Genomic DNA, 21,756 nt, shown 5'->3' with positions numbered 1-21,756 from the left:
TGAAAGATGTAACAGTATACATGTTCTCACTTTCATTAGAATTTTGTTTATCAAAAGGTCTGACATGGTAAATGCAAATAACAGCATTCTCATCACTTATTTCTTCAATACAATATGCATGTCCTTCATTCATCCCTTTGTGGAACTTCAACGCACTTCTGCTCTTCCCCATATTCTTCACAAGCATATCCTGTGCGGAGATTGAATAAAAATTAGTTGACACTAATTAATGGCACAAATAATCCAGTAAACAATTGCAGCACAGTAAAAAAAAAAAAGAAAAAGAAGGAATCCTCTTTGAGCCATTACTTGTGTAAAGTATTTTCCCAAAAGACAAAGACACAGGCAACAGGTAATACTGAACTAAATGTAAAACCTCAACCTTTTTAATTTTTACCTAAACCGTGTGCACAAAACTCTGGAGGGATCTATGCTAACGTAGAATCCAGTCAGGACGCTACTGCTGTTTGCTCGTTTTTTTATGGGCGATCGTTTTCAGGCTTCAAGTAGCACCATTATACCAACATTTCACATTCTAGACATTGTTTTAGGTGTATTTGACCAAAGGTTTGACTGAAAATTCACATGCAAGCTTTTTTTCAAGGCTGTGGTACTTGCCCGCAAACAATACCTTTCAGAATATTATGAATATTATGCTATCAGCGAGCAACATGGCTAATGCCTTTCACACAGCTTTGTCTCAACTCCAAAGAGCCACAGAAGTAAAAGCTAATAATAATAATTGAAACAATCTTTGAAAAGATGACTTACCAAGCATGGCAAACAACTCAAATATGTAGAGCAAAATGTTCTGAAACGGCTTCACTTCAGCTTCGATTGGAGCCGTGCTGGGGGCGGAGTCTGTGAATTTACTCTATTGGTGTCATAGCCCCTGTAGGAGTTCAGAGTTAAGAGGTCAAGAGTTAATGTTTCCATTGTAACACCTCCAGATTTGACAGAGAAACACTCATTTTTAACACTCGATTTTAACTACTATCATTTTACACCTCAGAGTTACATTAAAAGAATGTGACTCTGCTTAGAGTAAAATTAACTCTACTTTTGCAAGGAGACTATTAACACCAAAAAATGTAACACTTTTGAATTTGCTGTGTAGAAACACTCCTATGTATTTAATAGTAGTTGCCTTCCATTTAAACTTGAATTTTGACAATAGTGTCTGATCTGGAGAAAAATTAAATGCCAGAACATGTGTTTTATTGACGTTAAGAACATAACCTAAATATAAGCCATATGTTTCTAACATCCTCATTAATACTGGTACACCTGAGCTGAGATCTGTGATTGTTACTAAGACATCGTCTGCGTATAGACGTACCTTATACTACTCCCCTCCTATTACAATCCCTTTTAATGATGTTTCCTGACCTATGGCCTGGGCTAAGGGTTCGATAAACAAATTAAAGAGATAAGGGCTTGCCGGGCACCCCTGCCTACATCCACATTCTAAAAATATGACATTGGAGAGACTATCGTTAATTTTAATTCTGGCAGTAGGAAAGTAATAGAGGGCTTGGAAACATTTTATAAATTCACTACGGAAACCAAATCTTTTCATTACTAGAAAGAGAAAGTCCCAATTCACCGAATCATAAGCTTTTTCAGCATCTAGGCTAAGAATAACTGATAGCTATTTTTCCTTTTATTAATGTGTTCAATGATATGTAAAGCTCTCCTAATATTATCCTAATATTATCGTGAGTTTGTCTATTTTTCAAAAAATTGTTTGGTCTTCATCGATTAATAAAGGCATTACAGCATCCATTCTTTTTACCAAAATAGTTGTGTATAGTTTGTAATCCGACCTGCTCCCCTCAGGCAGGAGGCTCCGGTCCATTCGCACCAGAACCTCTCGCCATAAGAACAGTTTCTTCCCCTCTGCTGTTGGACACATGAACAATAACCGTATGACTGTTCCCACCACTAACACATGACCCTACGCTGTGTTCACTGCATGATTCCATGTTTTGGCACTGATCACCACCTGCACTCATGTATATATCTTCTACGTAGCACTTTTAATTCTTATTCTCATGTATATATCTCATGTATATCTCATACATATATCTTTCTACGTAGCACTTTTAATTCTTATTCTCATGTATATATCTCATGTATATCTCATACATATATCTTTCTACGTAGCACTTTTAATTCTTATTCTCATGTATATATCTCATGTATATCTCATGCATATATCTTTCTACGTAGCACTTTTAATTCTTATTCTCATGTATATATCTCATGTATATCTCATGCATATATCTTTCTACGTAGCACTTTTAATTCTTATTCTTACTTTTATTTTTTCATGTCTATTTAACCGCAATTTATAACAGTATGTTTGCACTGAAGCACCGCAGCAATTTCCTAATGTTGTAAACCTGCTCAACATTTGGCAATAAAACCCCTTTCTGATTCTGATTTCTATTTCATGTCTTTGTTAAGAGCCTTGCAGCAGTTTTTCTAGACTGACTGGAGATGGTTAAGATTATTTTTGCTTAAACAAAGAAAAAGGCTGATACAACAGGTATAACAGTAGTGTAACAGGTCTGTATCAGGAAGAATCTTTTAGAGACCTGTTACACTAGTTTATTCCTGACTCCTCTAAACTGCTTGCAAAACATAGATCAGGAACTAATCCCAGTTACAGTCATAAGAAACAGGGTAGAGTAAAAAAAACGAGAACCCCCCACCCCCATACCTTTTATCCTATCAGCCACAAAAGGCTGAAGGGTATTGTCATCCCCCGGGTGTTGATGTGATAACTCGAGAATGAGGTGATGTTTGATACAATTGGTGTATCTACTTGGATGCTGAGGGGAAGCATTGGCAGCATATTTTTTTTCATTACCTTGGTCTCCCAGTAATTATGGAATATCATGATGATAATCTGTTAGGTGACATTAAAATGGCCAGTCTTCTTTTTAAATGTAAACCAAAACAGAGAAAAACTAAAGAGATGCCAGTTATGCTCAGTCCTGACTGCACCCTTAAACCTGACTATCAGTCATCCATCTTTAAGAACTTGTACACAAAATCATATCCTGTCCTTATAACTGTGTATTGATGGTTAAGAAGACAGTTATCATTTCTGCTTTTGCAACTCTTTAAATGTTTAACACCTTTTTTGTGAAAATGAAAAATGTCAAGAATTGTCCTAATTGATCTGATTAATTTTTGTTTTACTTTCAGTTCATAAGAAATGACTCTTGTTGTTATTCAGACACAATGTACTTGTCACACCACCATCAAACAATCAAAACAAATGGCATGGCAACAGGTTCCACAGGCTCCACAGGTTCTGCATTATGACGTAGCTTTTCTAGTCAAAATAAAAAGGAAGAACAGCAGTTCTGCAGTCAGCAAACAGAGGAAATTCAAGTTTATTTCTATCTGTGTTCCTACTTTAAGAAGCACGATGAGTGAGGGCAGAACTACAGTAAGTCAGTTTTTAATGTATTAATATATGCTGGTGTGTGGCAATTAAGTAGTAGTTTTAACAACTTAGTGAAAGATATGCTCTGCTGGTGGATAATGGTGTGCCATCCTTTGTGATTTTCTTTTCACTATGCCAGAAAGCTGTGCACTATTAACAGTGTTGGGAAGGTTACTTTTAAAATGTATTCCATTACAAAATACAGAATACATGCCCCAAAATGTATTCTGTAACGTATTCCGTTACGTTACTCAATGACAGTAACATATTCTGAATACTTTGGATTACTTAATATATTATCATGCTTTTTACAACAACGTGAATGTACTATTGCTGTGTGATTTATTACTATTACTGAAGGTCCACGACTCCGAACTGTAGTAAAGGGACCTCTGACTAATACGGCGGGGTCCCTGTCGGCTCGTAGCCGAAAAATAGCTTTACTTTGTTGTGTGGGTCAATTTTTCTTGCGAGAGACAGAGAGAGGCGTTGAAAGGCTGCTCGAATGGAACTTATTGTTTCCGAGTTTGTGTGTTTTCCCGTCCGACCGGATGCAGCTTATTGCAGCATCTTTTAAACATGCTTATACTCTGTGGCGGGACGTGGCCTTTGATGTATGGCCGGCCCAAGCATGTCCCAATGCCAAAATCCTAAAATCAACACTGCAAAATTTGTTACACATCCCAATAAAAAAAATTTAAAAAAATTAGTACCAGTCAAAATTCATACTTTTTTTTTTTTCACAAAAAGGGATAGACTGAGTCATTTCCTAGATTTCTGGTTCCATACTACGCATATTGTTTTATTTGTGCCTCTGGACTAGCACTGCTATAAGTTTCCATACTATTCTTTACTTTATGACCAGCAAAGCTAGCTAGAATATGAATGCACATCATTCCTAAATTTGTATTCAGAGTAGCCTCACTTAGACTGTGTTTTTACTTCAGATGAGGTGTGCAACACTTAAGAACCCCCTTTAAAAACAAAGCATTGTCTGTTTGTGGTATGTCTTTGCACACCTCAGTCTATGTGACACTACACTGAAATTAAAACCTTAAGGGCGTCTGTGAAATACATAGCATGGAAATGGCTTCCATAATACATTCAACTATGTAACACATGTCAGTAAGTCTTTTTATTTACTGAACTTCCCTATTGATAAAATATTTGTGTGGGCAGAAGGGAATACATCATCACATTCACTTAGTAAGGGGTTTGGAGCAGGGTTTGTGAGATGTATTTGAGCTGGGGGCCTGTGCACACCTTCCCCGAAGCTTTCTTATTGTGTGCCTGCAAACATTCACGACCACAAAGCTAAGAACCCTAAACCAACTCATAACGTCTCCCCTGGGGGGAAAAAGGTGGAATAAAAACATCTATTCTTATATATATTTCAGTTGTATATGTATACAGCATTTTGTTATCATAACAAAGAACAGAAAGTAAATAATTCATGATTTTACTTTTTTCTCAGTTGTTGTTTCACTAAACGTTTTAATTGGTACAAAGAACCTTCATATACAAGCAATCTATCGAGAGGAAAAAGAACAAAACGTCAATTAGTTTTGAGAATACCATCAGAAACTGCATGAATGACACTTTGCATGATGGGGAAACAAAAGCATAGTGTCTAGTAAGCGGGTTTATTGATGGCTGCTCAAAAATAATAAAATTTAATATGATTCGCCTTTCCAAAAAAAAAAAAAAAAAAAAAAAAAAAAATGTCCGGAAAAAAAAAGTTATACATCTTGATCTGAGATAGCTGTATGATAATTACAGATAAATCTGCAGAATCACATTTTCCATTATGCAAACTGGCAAATACATCACCTTTTAAAAAGAAACATGATCAAAAAGAGCACTTTAGTACAATAGTAGCAGTAGTAGAAGTAGTAGCATTACTTAAGGATTGTTTTGAACAAACCAGTAAATGGAGTTTGGATGTATGCAAATGATTTTAACAATAGCATCATGTTGGTCAGTAGTATGCTCCCCTTGGTTGCCATCCTCTTATCAGACTCTACAGCACCCCATGTAGGCTCTGGTTAGATTTGCATCTGCTCTAGGTATTTGTAGGTGGGGTTTTCATAGCCGTGGTTCTGCATCTTGTTCAGGTGTCGTTCCTCTGGTGTCAGCATGGGGTCAACCTGCAAGATAGAGAGATAGATAGACAGATGCACTTTTTAAAAAAATAAGACCACTACAAAGGCCTACATATGACAACTCTTCATGCTGTGGCATACATAAATGCTGCAGGGGGACAATAATCTAATTTGCATTTCCATATCCAGCTCTATTCATATACATCCTGATAATTTAATAGCTAGCTGATATTTGGAATAAGAAGAGCCACAGTTCATTAGAGAGCTCTGCTGTGTGGTTATGCGCCCTCCAAAAAACAGGTGGCTTACCTCCACAATGCCGTGACTGATTGTGCCATATTGCCTTTTCCTCAAAAGCACCAGGCTGGTCACAATCACAGTTGCTATGGCCACCGCGATCACCAGCAAGCCAATCAGTGCACTGCTACCGAAGCTGAAGTCTTCTCCCAGAGGGTGGTAGGACTCCTAACAGGGAGAATGAGTCAGGGAAAGACAGGGAGACGAGTCAGGAGACAACAAATGCAAACACAGCAGACCACTGAAGCAATGAAAAGAAACAGCGAAGTTGTTTTTCTGCAATAATGAAGACACTGCATGTACGTACCAGCTACCTCATCCTACCTCGTTCTATTTAGTCATTCTGAACACAAGATTCCCCTGGACCTTTTTATGTTTAGGGTACAGAGGAATCTTGTAGTAGCTGCCACTTCTGTGATATGCATATAATGAGTGGAAACATGAATATGAACGTATCATTTGAAAGTAGATCTGCTATGCTGTGCAGTTTGCCTCCAAAGCTGCACAGATTCCCAAGGCACTACTGCCTTTGCTTACTCTCTGTCCCTTTAAAGAGAACTGTTGGCAGTGATCGTTTTTTGGGTAAGTTTTGTAGGTGGTTCACTGCTAAATCAATAAAATCAGATCAATTGCAACTGTGACATGAGGTGTAATTTGTTATCACGATCAATAGTCATAATGTAATTCATGTAAGAATTTCCCTTAAAAACCCAAGACAGTAAATTATTAAAAAGAGTGAACTGAAATGAGATTTCAGCCATTCTTTCAAAGTTGCTTTAAAATTAGAAAATAAATTAAGTGGAAAAGAGCCGACTCTTTAAGCTACGAAGAGAAAAAGAAAAAAGAGAAAAAAGAAAAAAAAAAGAAAAAAAAAAGGAAAATATTAAAGCGACCGCACCACATTTTCTTGTTAGTAACTGTAACTAACAGAAGGTTGAATGCTAAATGAACAGTATGGAAACTTATACAAACTTGCAAACACTGGTATCAGAGCTCAAATAGAATTCACCTATGAACTTTGGGGCCTTTTATACACTGCAGCACACCTCCCCTGCAGCTGAGCCAGGAACCACACCTCCGCCACACACTCATCCGAGTTTGTGTGTTTTCCCGTCCGACCGGATGCAGCTTTTTGCAGCATCTTTTAAACATGCTTATACTCTGTGGTCTGTGGTGGTCTGTGGTGCCACTACAGGGGCGGCATACATCTGAGCGCCATCACAATCACACCTCGCCGACTTAAAAGCTGAACTAGGTCCTGCAGTGTTGTTGTTGTTGGTAATGTGTGTTTGTGAACGGCAAACGAGTGTTAACAACAAGATGCTGGAAGCACGAGCATGAAAGTATGCAGTGTGATGTTTACTTACTCATCACCACAATATATTTATGTGTTGAACAGAAATCATATCCTTCCTTGTCACTAAAAAACAATTCTGTAGGATGATTTTCACTAACTAACTCAGATTGATTGCTAGGAAAAATTGTGGGAAACAGAAGGTGGGAGAGTATAAAGAGTTATCACACCAGACCCAAGAGCAGAAGACAAAATTGAATGGCAGTAGTGGCAACTCGCTGCTCAGTGAATAAAAAGATCTGTCATGGTCCTGGGTCGTGCGACCCAGTGTTTTGTGTTTAGTCTATTTTGATGTTTATTGTTTGTTTAGGTTCATTAAGTTATTCCAGCTCATTTGTAATTATATTACCCTTGTATTAAGCCTCCCTTGCCCTTCATGTGTTTATGTCTGTGTGTCTTGTGTTGTCAAGTTCTTGTCTGTCGCTTCTGTCATCGTCCCCTGTACTCCGTCTCCCTGGTTTGTGCGTCTACCTGTCATGAGTCATGTCTGCATGGTTATGTTTAGTTCATGTCATGTCTAATCTCCATGTTTCCTGTTTTACTTTGAAAGTCTGTATTCAATGTCAGTGTATTCAGTTTCACCTCTCCTGTTCTGTCGTTAGGTTCATGTGTGTCAGCTGTGCTCCCATGTGTGGCCACTTCCCCTGATCATCCCTCATGTGTATTTAGTCTCTGTGTTTCATGTAGTCTGTGTAGCGTCGTCTGTGTTCTCACCTCCATGGTTCCCTGGTCAGTCTTTGCAGTGATCATCATAGTCTCTGAGTCTTCTTAGTTTGTCACAGTACTCGTTTTCCCAGTTTAGTTATAGTCTAGTTTAGTCACGCTATCCCTGCTTTGCTTGTACACTTTGTCTTCAGCCATAATAAAGGCTCGCTTTCTGTTAAGTTCACTCCCGTCTACTCACTTGTGTACGCACCTGGGTCCATTACACACACCACCGCACGGCCTGTCTCTGCAGACCGTGACAAGATCTTCTAGACAGAGAAAGATTTAAGGTTGAAAACTGATTCATAACAAGTTCCTACAAAAGTACAGATAAAGCATTAAATCAGCAAGCAAGAAGTGCAAATAGTGAGATAACATACTGTATGAGTGCAGAGGTCAAATAAGAAAATTGTTGACAATTTATTTTTAAACTATGCAAAAGAATGTCTTTATTGAATTGTGGGAAACATTTTTTTCTCCTTCAGTCTGAACCAGAGATCCCCGTCACCATTGCCATGTCTTCAGGACTCCTCTTCAAGCAAGAACAGCAGGGCTATGGCCCTGCCTTCAAATTTGTTGAGGTCATATATTATGAGGGGAAAACACACACACACACTCAATTGCATGCAGTGGTTATGTGAAAGATAAGAATATACCACATAAGAAAAAGCACCACAGAAACCAGCACACAAATACTGCACTCACACAGTTACTTAACATTCACTCAAATTTAATTTCTCTTCCTTGTCCTGCTCTCAGGCTCTGAAGGCAGTCAATGCTGAACTCACAAAGCATTACCCTGACAGTGAGGAGCTCTTTAAAGTCAAACTCATCGATGACAGCTCATCATCAGACTTTCTCAAGGATCGGATCTCTGAACATGGTGAGTTAATGATACCTCCAAACACACTTACTATTATTTCAAATACATGTGTCTTATGAGGAAACTTCTAAATTTTGAGAAAATGGATAAATGGAAACAATTAGACTGAGACTGAGACAATCTTTCCACTTCTAAGTGATTCTGATCAACTCTTGTTTACCCCAATACCCTTTCTAAATCATTCAGGCTTCATTTGTACAGCACTTTTCATGCCCTTCAAATTTTTACATAGATTAATGACAGGCTTACAATAAGACAACAAAAACACTAAAACAGAATCTTATAAAGTAGAATACACTTGAAAGTGTAAGTACTCTAAAATACAAAAATAATAGATATAAGTAAGTAATAGTAACACTATTGCTAACACTACTCTGATGAATCTAAACAGTTTTGGTAAAACAGATTGTCCAGCAGCCTTTTCATCCCTTCTTGTTTGCAGGGCTGGGAGAACTTATCACTCTGTTACCAGTGACTGAAGATCAACTTGTGAATGAGTTAAAAAGAAACAAAACCCACCTGTACCTGTCTGATGAACCAAACAGGTTGAAGGTTCAGGAAGCTTTGAATAAAGGTAAAAGTGTTAAATGTGGTGCTAATTTTAAGACAAAGTGCAGTTTCTGCTGTTGTACTTTAATGACTCTGTGTGTTACTGTGAATGAATGTCCCTGCATCAGGTGTAGCAGCTGCTATCATGTTCACCCCAACAAACATCATCACAGAGTCTGAGAATCAGCTGCGTGTTGCCTTTGATGGCGACGCTGTCCTCTTCTCTAATGAGTCAGAGCTCGTGTTCCAGAGTGGACTACATAATTACTTGAAGCATGAGGAGCAAAATGTCAAAATTCCAATGAAAGAGGTATAATAGAAACACATTTTAACTTCTTTAATGTTTAAAAAACACCTTATTTAACTCCGTGGTTATAGTTATGTTGGCCTTCTGCACTGTTATAAGCAATATATATTTAATAATAGAAAAGAAAATCTTTGCTAATTACATTCAAATAAACTGATATCAGCTAAATTATCCAAATGCACTTTCCTGCCTTGACCAGATTGTCATGTGTTGAGTCTCTGCTCTTCTTCTCTTTTCTTTATTCAGGGACCATTCAAAGGATTCTTGGAGGTTTTAATAAAACTGCAGAAAAAGTTGCATAATAGAGGCCTGTACAAGAAGTGTCCCATTCGTACCTACCTGGTGACATCTCGAGGGGCAGGCTGTGACGGCTACAGAGCTTTAAACACTCTGCGCACCTGGGGTCTGGAGATTGATGAAGCTGTGTTTGTGGGAGGGGCTAACAAAGGTCCTACACTGCAGAGGATCAAGCCTCACATCTTCTTTGATGACCAGCAGTGTCACGTTGGTGCTGCATTGGAGGTCGGCACAGTGGCATGCCTGGTGCCTTACCAAACTAACAATAAATAGCAATCTGTTGATTGGATTTTATAACTGCTGGAAATATGTGAACTTGAAAAGTATGTTTCCATAATGCTTCATAAATGCAAATAAATTAACCAACAAACATCTTTATCTCATCTGTGGTCTGTTGTGTTTTTTTCTACAGTATCACTGTTTTATAAATTTTGAATTCTATCAAATGCTTCTTAGTAAATCAGCTGTTTGTGAAAATCAGCTGATGGTTTTCTTTTCACTGTTGAGTGAAAAACAAACCACTTCAACAACTGAATCAACAGATCAGAAGGGATGGCAGAAGTGATGAAAGCATTTTTTGTGGCATTATGTTCATAAAAAATATTTTATGTAAAAAAAAAAAAGTCTGTACTATGTGATAGAGCTGCAATAGCAGACTTGGATTTCCTCACACAGAAACAATATTTCAGGATGAAGATGCAAAGTATTATTATTGAAATATGTGCTGTTAATCAAAAGAGAGTAAGTAAGGTTTATTTATTAAGCACTTTTCATAGACAAGCAGTCACAAAGCACTGTACAGAAAGGGCTTAAATAAACAGAACTTCAGGTACTCAGATAGACAATAAAGACAATACAAAAGGTCAAATGTAAATTAAAGTTTAAGATTTTTTTAAAAGTCCATCTATGAGCCCGTCTATTACAGTGGCTGTGATCAGAGTTACGTTACATCAAGTGAAATAGAGGTGAATTTGAAGTTAAGCTGATGATGCTTAGATTCCTTCACTGAATTCCACCTTCACACCAACTTTATAGTGTCTAGTATAAAGACATAAACAGGCATTAAAAGATACAAAGGCATTAACAGTATACTGAGTATAGAGGATGGAAATCGGCAATGACAACTCGTGAAAAATACAGAATGTCTGTACCTTTGCAACCTCTGAAGGTTTCTTGCTTTGATAAGACAGGCTGGATTGTTGATCTGCAGGACGGACACCTCTATACAGGAAGTCTGGTTCAGCTTTTTTATTGAAGTCCAAGTGTATCCCCTGCTTTCCCTCATATGATAAACCCTGAGAAGCACTATAGGTCAGATCTTATCAGTCACACCAGTTAGCAGCAGCTCCCCTCTTGATCATTGCACTTGTTCACCTGGGATGATTTAAGAGGCCTGGAAAGAAGGCACCAAGGGACTGTAACATTAGAAGGTGGAGTAGCCTGTATGAGCTTTTTAAACTAAAACTACTTAATACTCACATTTATCCCTTTACTCTTTCACAAAGGATTAAGTGTATTGAACACAGTTAGCTGTACTAATGATCAGAGATGGGCAGCGTTACTGTAATCTGATTACTTTTTTCAAGTAACGAGTAAAGTAAGGGATTACTATTGCAAAAACGGTAATTAGATTAATGTTACTTTCCCGTAGGAACGCTGCGTTACTGCGTTACTAAAACCGTGATTTTTTGCGAGAATGTCTCAGGACAGTGACGTAAGCGAGTGCGCCGTTAGTGACAACAGCTGTGTGCAGATCAACAATGGATCACATATCGATTGTGGGAGAGAGTATGAGCGTGCAGCGTTTAAAGCGTGGAAGTACTGACCTTACTTTGAGTTTGATTCCATAAAAAGTGACAAAAACATTAGTGTCCATTGTGCGTGGGAAGAAAACTTATTTTTACAGCGAAAAAAACCCCTAAACTTCCAAGCAGGCACCGAGTGCGCAACGACGTAATGGGAAACTCACAGAGAAACTCGAGGATTCTTCAACTGACCGCGGCACACCTGCACCAGGGTAAACCTCCGCCTACCCCCACTCCTGCTTTACAGGTGAAAATAGAGCAACAGGACCGCTAGTCTTTGACTTTATTTATTTTCTGCTGTGTTTTACTTGCATCTATTTGAAAGAGTGTAAACACAAAAAATATTTTATTTTATGTGCTGGAATGTGCAGAAAATAGGTTTAAATGTTAAACTAATTTATTCAAGTCAGAGAATGTTGCATATAATTAAATTTTTGCTTGATGCATAAAGTTAAAAGATTAAAACTAATAAAACAAGTTAAAAAAAGAGACTTTTCCATTTGATTACATTTTGTATGATGGATTATGTAGAAAAAGTAGAATTGGGCTGAAAGATCTATCGCTTTATCACCTCTTCAGGTTGTAAATCGTGTTTTTAAAAAGTAACTAAGTAACTAAGTAATTAATTACTTTTGAAAATAAGTAATCAGTAACTAATTACTGTTTACTTTTTTGGGGAAGTAATCAGTAATTAGTTACTGATTAGTTTTTTCAAGTAACTTGACCAACACTGCTAATGATACACACAAGCTTTGCACCATAATAGTTAATTTTAATATAAATGTATAAAAATTATCATCATGAAAACACAACACAATGATTAAAAACAATCTTGACAGAATAACAAGACTTCCAGTTTTGGCATAAAGCAAATATATGAGTTCTTCATGATTTTCAGCTGATGAAACTCACCAACCATCCCACTGCTGCTCCAGCACCAGCCACAGCAGCACCAGCAGTAGCTGACAGACCAGCTCCACCTGCAGCACCATGACACAAAGAAGCTGTCAAAAGCATACAACAGAGGCAATTATCTAATCTAAAATTATGATATTTTGATGAACTTTTTCTTTTTGCATGTTGTTGCAAGTTAAAATCCTAATGAAACATCTATTTATTAATTTACCTGCTGACTGTAAAGCACACTTCCAGCTGCCACTCCTCCTCCATTAGCAACTGCAGCAGACGACATCATGCCTGCAGCGTAGGAGCCTGCAGCTATTCCTGCTGAGGTGAAACCAGCAGCTCCCAGAAGGGATCAAAACAAGACATGACTCACCGGGGTCCATGTCTTTATCTGCCCTGTGTCTGCTCTGAAATGGCCTGATTTTTATAGCAAGCAAGGTTTCATTTCCTCGGAAACAAAACTTTATGTTCAGAGCTGAACAACAGAGGGCGACAGAGAGCAACACAAACTGGAGAGTGATTTCTGTTTTTTGTGTTTCTTATCTTTGCTTATATTGGTAAATGCGGTGGTGTTAGTAGTATTTACGAAAGGGTCACATGTATAAAATAAAGAAACCAGTATCTTTGTGGCTGTAGCTTCATGAGAGATTTGCGTCAGATTAAATGCCAGTTCGTCATTCACAACAGTTTTAATGTCGGAAATATTTATAACCAGATGGCAAGATATCACTTTCTTATCAGTAGATAAAATGCAGTGAAAAAAAATCTAAATAATTTATGCTTACAAGTAGAATTTGTATCATGTGCGACACTCAGTGTGTATGACTTTGTGTTTTCACTTCAAGCTTTGATGATCGCCTTATTTCTGCCAGTTATAAAAAGCAAGTATGTCAGCCTTGGTACTCAATTACATAAAAATAATGATCAATGTATTATTATTTTCAAATAACAGATAAATAAATAGAATAATAAAATATAAACAAAATAATAAAAATAACCAGAACACAACTTTAAAATGCTTTTCATTATTAGGGCTTTATTCAAAGTTGCACAATTTGACAGTGTTCATGTGTTTTCTAAAAAAAAAAAACACAACAGCATTACCAGCACTCAGATTTCAGCCAAGCTTTACCCTGAGAACAGGAAGAAACACCTGGTTACTGATCATCAGGATGCTTCACAATGAATACATGTCTTGATATGTACGACTTCACCTATGAGTTTTAGAGATAAAAATAAATAAATAAGCAAATAGGTTTGTTACCTGCCCTGGCTGCGATGGCTAAGGCTGTCACTGAAACACAAGAAAGAAAACAAAGCATCTTATTACACCTCAGCTGAAAATATTTAGACATTTTCTGTACCATACCATACCAGCTTTATTTATAAAGCACTTTAACATAAAACCAGGGTTTACAAAGTACTGTACATATGCAAATAGCATAAGAAAAGTAAAATAAAATAAAAATAAATAAAATAAAACATGTTAAAACAACCTGAGTCAACTCCCTTAAACAGTGCCAAAGGCTTCAGCAAATAAATATGTTTTGAAATTAAAAGGGGGGTAATGTGCTTAGACTTTTTTGTTCCAGTTAAAAGACCTTCAAAACCTGCAGACACCTAATGGATGCATCACTAACCCCACAAGGCTAATTGCCTCAAATGAAAAAAGCTAGATCTTACAACATCTCTGACCTGGCTTTCAAGTTTAAGATGCCTCCATTTTAACTCCCAGATTAGTAATGACTGGTTTAACATACTGTGCCAGCTAACCAAGATCTATAGTAGTGGTCTCAGAAGTGCCACCAAAAACCATCACGTCTGTTTTCTGCTCATTAAAAGTTCAAAGCCATCCAGGCCCTTATTTCATCAAGGCATCTGAGCAGAGGGTCTTCTGAGAAGCCATTTATCTTTTTAAGAGGAAAATAAATCTGGATGTCATCAGCATAACAGTGGAAAGAAATCCCATGTTTCCTGAAAATAGAGCCAAGGGGTAGGAGATATAGGGAGAAAAGAAGCGGGCCTAAAACGGTACTCCTAACACCCACCAACTGCTCTAAACGGGAAATTAAAATGTTATGATCCACTGTATCAAAGGCAGCAGTTAAATCTAAAAGCATGATAATAACACGGTCACATGAGTCAGCTGCTAAAAACACATCGTTAAAAACTCTTAAAAGGGCAGATTTGGTACTATGTAAAGCTTTAAAAGCAGATTGGAAAACTTATAAAATACCATGTTCTTCTAAAAAGTACATTTATTGCTTGTAAACAACCTTTTCAAAAATGCTTGAGATAAAAGGCAGTTTGGAAATAGACCTGTAATATGCAAAAATATGAGGATCAAGAGCAGGTTTCTTGAGTAGAGGCTGAATCACTGCATGTTTAAGATTCACAGGTACAACACCAGAAGACAAACTACTATTTACAATGGATTGTACAAATGGTGCTATAGTGAGGAAAACCTTTTTGAAAAATCGAGGAGGGAGAGCGTCATAAGAGGAACCTTAGTGAAACTGAGACACAGCTCCTAAACTTTGAAGACAAACAGAAAAATTAGACAGCTTCTGAAAATGTTTAAAGTTGCTTCGGCCTGCTGAGCTGCAAATACAATAACAAACATGAAAAATTTGTGATTGAGTTAATTTTGGGATCTGGAAGTTTTGTTGTTTTTTTTCTAATACAGTGTTAAAATGGGTCAAAGTAAAGGATTTTTAAAATTATTTATCAGAAAAAATTGGCTTTTAGATATGAAAATTCTTTCATGAGTGAAGCTGATCAAAAGCTGATGGCACACCCAAATGTTCACATCACTGTTAAAACGTTATGAGCTGTCTTGCTGCAGAGAAAGTGGAGTCTGTCATCCTTGAAATGCTACCAAGACAGGCAGCTGGCAGGATTGAATGATGCTCTGCCTCTGTGGTCAAGTACAGACATGAGCTTTAAGCAACCATGAGCCACAGATAAGTGTGACAGATCAGTATTAATAAGAATGCAAAAGTTGATTTGTTAAACAGCTATGAGCCACTAATAAGAAAAAAACAATGAGCATGCAATAAAGTGGACTTGTTAGGGAGAGATTTTCATCGGAGTTGGAATAGTTTGGCTCAATTTTTGTTAAAATACAGAGCTAAAAAGTTGTCTTTGTTTCAAAACCTTGATCAGCTACAGTTAGATACAAACATGCAATATACACTACTGCTCAAAAGTTTGTTTTCAGTTTGAAGAGTCCTTGTTTTTCATGATTAAAGTACATTCATTTGAATGTAATATTCCATGAAGCTTGTGCAAAATGTTTCCACAGATGTTTTTGAAACTAAATCAGTCCTCATAAATCACTTATAATGTTTAAGGAAATATCTACACAACCATACAAAGAACATTTTTAGTAACAATTACTCCTGCTGTAATTCTTTATTATCAGGATGTCCTAAAAACTCTATGAAAAGCCTTCAGTTCCTACAAAATATTGTAGGAAGAGTATTGACAGGCCAATGAAGGCTTCCCTTCCTTGGCTTCCTCTTAATACCAGAATTGAATCCAAACACCTCTTAATGACCTTATAGTACCATATCACCCTATTAGAGCACTTCGCTCTCACACTGCAGGCCTACTTGTTGTTCCCAGAGTATTTAAATGTAGAATGGGAGGGAGAGCCTTCAGTTTTCAGGCCCCTCTACTGTGGAACCAGCTTCCAGTTTGGATTTAGGAGACAGACACTATCTCTACTTTTAAGATTAGGCTTCAAACTTTCCTTTTTGCGAAAGCATATAGTTAGGGCTGGATCAGGTGATCCTGAATACTCCCTTAGTTATGCTGCAATAGGTGTAGGCTGCTGGGGGATTCCCATGATGCATTGAGTTTTTCCTTTTCAGTTACTTTTCTCACTCAGCATGTGTTAATAGACCTCTGTGCTGAATCACACTTGTTATTAATCTCTGTCTCTCTTCCACACCATGTCTTATCCTGTTTTCCTTCTCTCACCCCAACCGGTCGCAGCAGATGGCCCCGCCCCTCCCTGAGCCTGGCTCTGCCGGAGGTTTCTTCCTGTTAAAAGGGAGTTTTTCCTTCCCACTGTCGCCAAAGTGCTTGCTCGTAGGGGGTCATATGATTGTTGGGTATTTCTCTCTATGTATTATTGTAGGATCGATTCTACAATATAAAGCGCCACGAGGCGACTGTTGTTGTGATTTGGCAGTATATAAATAAAATTGAATTGAATTGAATAGATGACCTAGGGTTTAACCTTTGCATTGTTTTAAATAATTTAAAATAAGACAATGAAGTAATGAACATTTTAAATGCATTTTTATTGAAGCTGGTATTATTTTTGTCGAAACAAACCACAAAACTTCTGGAACAATGTTGTTTGGACAGGCAAGACCAAAGTGTTTTTTTCTGTCATGGAACAGTTCATGGAGATCTGAGCAGAAACTTCACTATTGCCTTACAAATTGCTTCCTAATACTTTTTTTTTAAATATTAAAGCTTTTATGAATGTTTGACATGTAGCTATGTTTGTTATTGCTCTTGCTTATTTATTATTTATCCTACTTATTCTATTTACATTTGCACTTTTAACTTCTGGTAGTTGTTCAGACATAATTGCGACATCACACGACTGCAGTGACAACAGCAATGGAATGTGATGAAGCCTCACTCATGAACAGTCCTCCTTTACATTCAGGAATCAGATGAATAAAGCATTAGGGCCTTTTCTTTCTTACTTCAAAACAAGTTCTGTACATTTAATTTGTCAGGGCAGGTTAGTTTGAATGACCTGTTTTTCCTTTTGTTGTATGTTCTGTTTGCTTAGGAGGAAACCTCTCCTTGCATTATTGTGAATCAGCACAGTGCTGTGTGCTGCAAGCTGTGGTGCTCTAACGTCCTCATCTGCAGACTTATATTAAACACAGTATGATTAAAATTAAAAACAAGATTAAAAATCCCACTAAAGGTCACTTTACTGTGCGTTCATTGTGATTTCACGTGTACTCCGGGGTCTTTCACCTGAAGTTGACTGCTGTGCCACAGTTCAGCTAAGAAAAAAACACCTTGTGTTGATGTTTACTGAGGATGTTTAGTTTCCCTACAAAACTTTGTACAATGTTTCACAGTTTTGCAAGCAGGGATGGAAGAATACTGTACTCTGAGGAGCTCGAGTTATTGCATGCTAAGCTACATCAGGTATGAAACACCTGTGAAGCACAAAATAAAGAAATGATAGATTGCTTGATAATAACAAACTGTCACTTTATTTTAGGCTGCTTAAAAGAGTCACTATCTGTAAATCTATAACTTTATCTATTCTCAAAAAATCCTTAAAAACAAACAATTATAATGTAATCTTAATTGTTCAAGTCTTTGGGGTGTGGGATGTAATACAGGAAAGACAGATGGTACCAACTAGTGTAAAATTTCTTCACATGCTTGAGTCATACCTCGATTCTGGTTTTAAGCCTGTTATGAATAACAGTGAGAAACAGAAACAGAAATAAAATGGGAGAGTATAAAAGGCTTATCACAACAAACATTAGAGCAGAAGGTGAAATGAGTTATAAGAACAACCATTGATTGAGGAGACAGGACAGGAGATCCTACGAAATGGCAGCACTGGAGATCATGACAGGACACAGTTTCATGAAAGTGTTATTATACTGCATTAATCCTAATCATTTTCACCTAATCTGGAGTGATGAACTACAAGGATACTTGAGCATGAGAAGCAAAATGTTGAAAATCAATGAAGGAGAAATGATAGGAGCACATTTCAACTTCTCATGTTTTAAAACTATCTAAAACTAAGCCTTTTTTTTAACATCTCTGAGATGCTCGATCATCACCGCAAATGACTTCATGTGGAACATTGTAAAGGGATATGTTTTTGTTTTTTTTATGTGGCAAAGACGTTTGTGCTTCCACAGCTATGAACCATACTTGATAACCATAATTATTTTATTTCTTTAAAAACTACATCCCTGTGCTGCTCCTCCTTTATCTGGTTTGTATTGTTCCTTTAGAAACGGGAGTGGCAGTTCTTGGATAAAAAGCAAAAGACATACATCAGGTATGTCTTTATATATGTGCAGCTGAGCTCTTGATTGTTATCTTTGAAAGCATGGACATGCAAGACATATGTGTGTATATATATATATATATATATATATATATATATATATATATATATATATAGATAGATAGATAGATAGATAGATAGATATACACACACACACACACACACACAGACACACACACATACTTCTCACGTGTACAGCACTTTGTGTTGGTCTTTCACTTGGAATTCCAGTAAAACTGATTCATGTTTGTGGATGTAATGTGACAAAATGTGGAAAAGTTCAAGGGAGCTGAATACTTTTGCAAGCCACTGTATATATACAGATAATAGTGTTCATGCTATTTTTAAAAAACAGCATCCTTATGCTGCTCCTCCTCTGTTCATATTTGCTGTCAGGGTGTGTTGTTTTCTAGAAATGGGAGTGGCCATTGCTTGGAAAAAGTAAAAAATCTGCATCAGGTTGAAACATATTTAGTATCTGCAGTTGAGCTCTCTGTGTCATCTAGTTATCTTTGAAAGCATAGACATGGACTGGGAAGAGACATGTGAGTCTATATTTTTAGTAATAGTTTTATTCCGTTTATACAGTGTTTATGAATTGTTATTATTCACTTATTGCAAATTTTTCTTGATATCTTTTTGTATTTCATTGACAGGTAGGGCATCGTTACGATTGCAGGTATGCCATCACATTAACCACATAACCACAGCGTAATTTTGATATGAAAATCTTTAATCTAAACTTTTTTATCTAGGAGCTACTGGAGCTGTGATTCTGACTCCTGCCATTCTGACTACACTGGGGTTCACTTCAGCTGGAATAGCAGCAGGCTCCATCGCTGCCAAAACTGATGTCATACTTGGCAATCACTGGTGGAGGTGGAGTTGCAGCAGGAGGTCTCGTAGCAATCTTGCAGTCATGGGGTAAACTGAATAATTTGTAATATATTTTCTCTCTCTCTCTCTCTCTCACTAGCTCCCTCTAAGTGCGTGTCAAACAAAACAAACAATAGACATATTTTATTATATTTTCCTAATAGTACCTAAGAGTACTATTTTAGTCCACTTTGGCTGTTGATGTTTATCAAAGATATGAAACACTATTTGTGCATGCATCTGTATAAATAAAGGGTCATGAGTAAAATAGTGTATGTAAATCAGGGTGTGGACAATGAAGAATAAAAGCTTTTCTCATGTTGCACAAGTATAACAAACAGCTAATAGTGTCTAATGTGATTTCACTGCAGGTGCAGCAGGTCTGTCATGGGTTGCCACTGCATTGTTTGGAAGTGTTGGTGGAGCAGCGGGTTGGATGATCTCAACTGTGTGTAACCTCAACGTGACTGTGAAATATGAAAATTAACACACTGAATAAACACAAACTGGCCTTCAAATGTTTCCTATTGTGCCAAATTAGACTGACTCAATAGCCTGAATTAAAATTTATTTTTTTATGTGTAAAGGACAGACACTCCGATTAAAGCATGATTTGAGGACCAAGTTACAAAAATGAGTGATAAAGCTGCTGATGACTTTTACTCATCATTTTTTAAATAAAATATCATTGTAGAGGATGAAGATGGAAGATGTTTTATCTCACCCAAAGACTGATATGATGCATATATATATATATATATAAAACACCCAGCACGCCCCTGCGGGCGGTTTATCCTTCAAGCTCGGGTCCTCTACAGAGGCCTGGGAGCTTGAGGGTCCTGCGCAGTATCTTAGCTGTTCCCAGGACTGCGCTCTTCTGGACAGAGATCTCCGATGTTGTTCCCGGGATCTGCTGGAGCCACTCGCCTAGCTTGGGAGTCACCGCACCTAGTGCTCCGATTACCACGGGGACCACCGTTACCTTCACCCTCCACATCCTCTCTAGCTCTTCTCTAAGCCCTTGGTATTTCTCCAGCTTCTCGTGTTCCTTCTTTCTGATGTTGCTGTCACATCGATCACTACGGCCGTCTTCTTCTGTTTGTCTACCACCACTATGTCCGGTTGGTTAGCCACCACCATTTTGTCTGTCTGTATCTGGAAGTCCCACAGGATCTTAGCTCGTTCATTCTCACCACCCTTGGGGGCATCTCCCATTTTGACCTCGGAACTTCCAGGCCATATTCGGCACAGATGTTTCTGTATTCTATGCCGGCCACTTGGTTATGGCGTTCCATGTATGCCTTGCCTGCTAGCATCTTGCACCCTGCTGTTATGTGCTGAATTGTCTCAGGGGCATCTTTACACAGCCTGCACCTGGGGTCTTGCCTGGTGTGATAGACCCCAGCCTCTATGGATCTTGTACTCAGAGCTTGTTCTTGTGCTGCCATGATTAGTGCCTCTGTTCTGTCTTTCAGTCCAGCTTTGTCCAGCCACTGGTAGGATTTCTGGATATCAGCCACCTCCTCTATCTGCCGGTGGTACATACCGTGCAGGGGCCTGTCCTTCCATGATGGTTCCTCGTCTCCCTCCTCTTTCTTGGGTTTCTGCTGCCTGAGGTATTCACTGAGCACTCGGTCAGTTGGGGCCATCTTCCCAATGTTTCTTGGATGTTCGTTGTCTCATCCTGGACTGTGGTGCTGACACTCACCAGTCCCCGGCCCCCTTCCTTCCGCTTAGCGTACAGCCTCAGGGTGCTGGACTTGGGGTGAAACCCTACATGCATGGTAAGGAGCTTTCTTGTCTTTATGTCAGTGGCTTCTATCTCCTCCTTTGGCAAACTTATTATACCAGCTGGGTACCTGATCACGGGCAGGGCGTAGGTGTTGATAGCCCAGATCTTGTTCTTACCGTTCAGCTGACTCCTCAGGACTTGCCTGACCCTCTGCAGGTACTTGGTGGTTGCAGCTAGCGGCCTCTTCATGGTTCCCATTCGCCTGCGGGATCCCCAGGTACTTGTAACTGTCCTCTATGTCTGCAATGTTGCCTTCTGGTAGTTCAATCCCCTCAGTTCTGACTACCTTCCCTCTCTTTGTTATCATCCGACTACACTTCTCCAGCCCAAATGACATCCCGATGTCA

At 38.1% G+C, this 21,756-nt stretch overlaps 1 protein-coding gene and 1 long non-coding RNA gene across 3 annotated transcripts; one reads left to right on the top strand and one right to left on the bottom strand.

The window, feature by feature from the left end:
- The first annotated feature begins 3,335 nt into the window (after positions 1 to 3,335).
- On the top strand, positions 3,336 to 10,333 carry LOC120740036 (cytosolic 5'-nucleotidase 1A-like). 2 transcript variants are annotated; one of them, XM_040042117.1, is made up of 6 exons: positions 3,336 to 3,463; positions 8,404 to 8,499; positions 8,678 to 8,801; positions 9,244 to 9,375; positions 9,479 to 9,660; positions 9,904 to 10,333. In XM_040042117.1, the coding sequence occupies exons 1-6, from the start codon at positions 3,443 to 3,445 to the stop codon at positions 10,225 to 10,227; spliced, it is 879 nt and encodes a 292-aa protein (XP_039898051.1). In that variant the 5' UTR covers positions 3,336 to 3,442; the 3' UTR covers positions 10,228 to 10,333. The 2 variants fall into 2 exon arrangements, with proteins under 2 accessions (XP_039898051.1, XP_039898052.1); XM_040042118.1 differs by having other exon boundaries at positions 3,338 to 3,467.
- Positions 4,190 to 6,038, bottom strand: LOC120740037. Its single transcript, XR_005697313.1, has 2 exons — positions 5,872 to 6,038; positions 4,190 to 5,607 (listed from the first exon to the last, which is right to left on the bottom strand). It is a non-coding gene; the product is annotated as an uncharacterized LOC120740037 (long non-coding RNA).
- Positions 10,334 to 21,756: the final 11,423 nt, after the last annotated feature.

This window comes from Simochromis diagramma, unplaced genomic scaffold (assembly GCF_900408965.1).
Source record: "Simochromis diagramma unplaced genomic scaffold, fSimDia1.1 OVJJ01000304.1, whole genome shotgun sequence".
Taxonomy (NCBI): domain Eukaryota; kingdom Metazoa; phylum Chordata; class Actinopteri; order Cichliformes; family Cichlidae; genus Simochromis; species Simochromis diagramma.
The sequence above is the reverse complement of the archived record's forward strand: the minus strand, read 5'-3'. Positions and strand labels throughout refer to the sequence as shown.

Excerpts from the sequence above, each read along its gene's own strand:
- LOC120740036 (XM_040042117.1), top strand. The coding sequence starts at position 3,443 with ATGAGTGAGGGCAGAACTACA. Across the intron at positions 8,802-9,243 it reads GGATCGGATCTCTGAACATG|GGCTGGGAGAACTTATCACT; the intron begins GTGAGTTAATGA and ends TCTTGTTTGCAG. Across the intron at positions 9,376-9,478 it reads TCAGGAAGCTTTGAATAAAG|GTGTAGCAGCTGCTATCATG; the intron begins GTAAAAGTGTTA and ends TCCCTGCATCAG.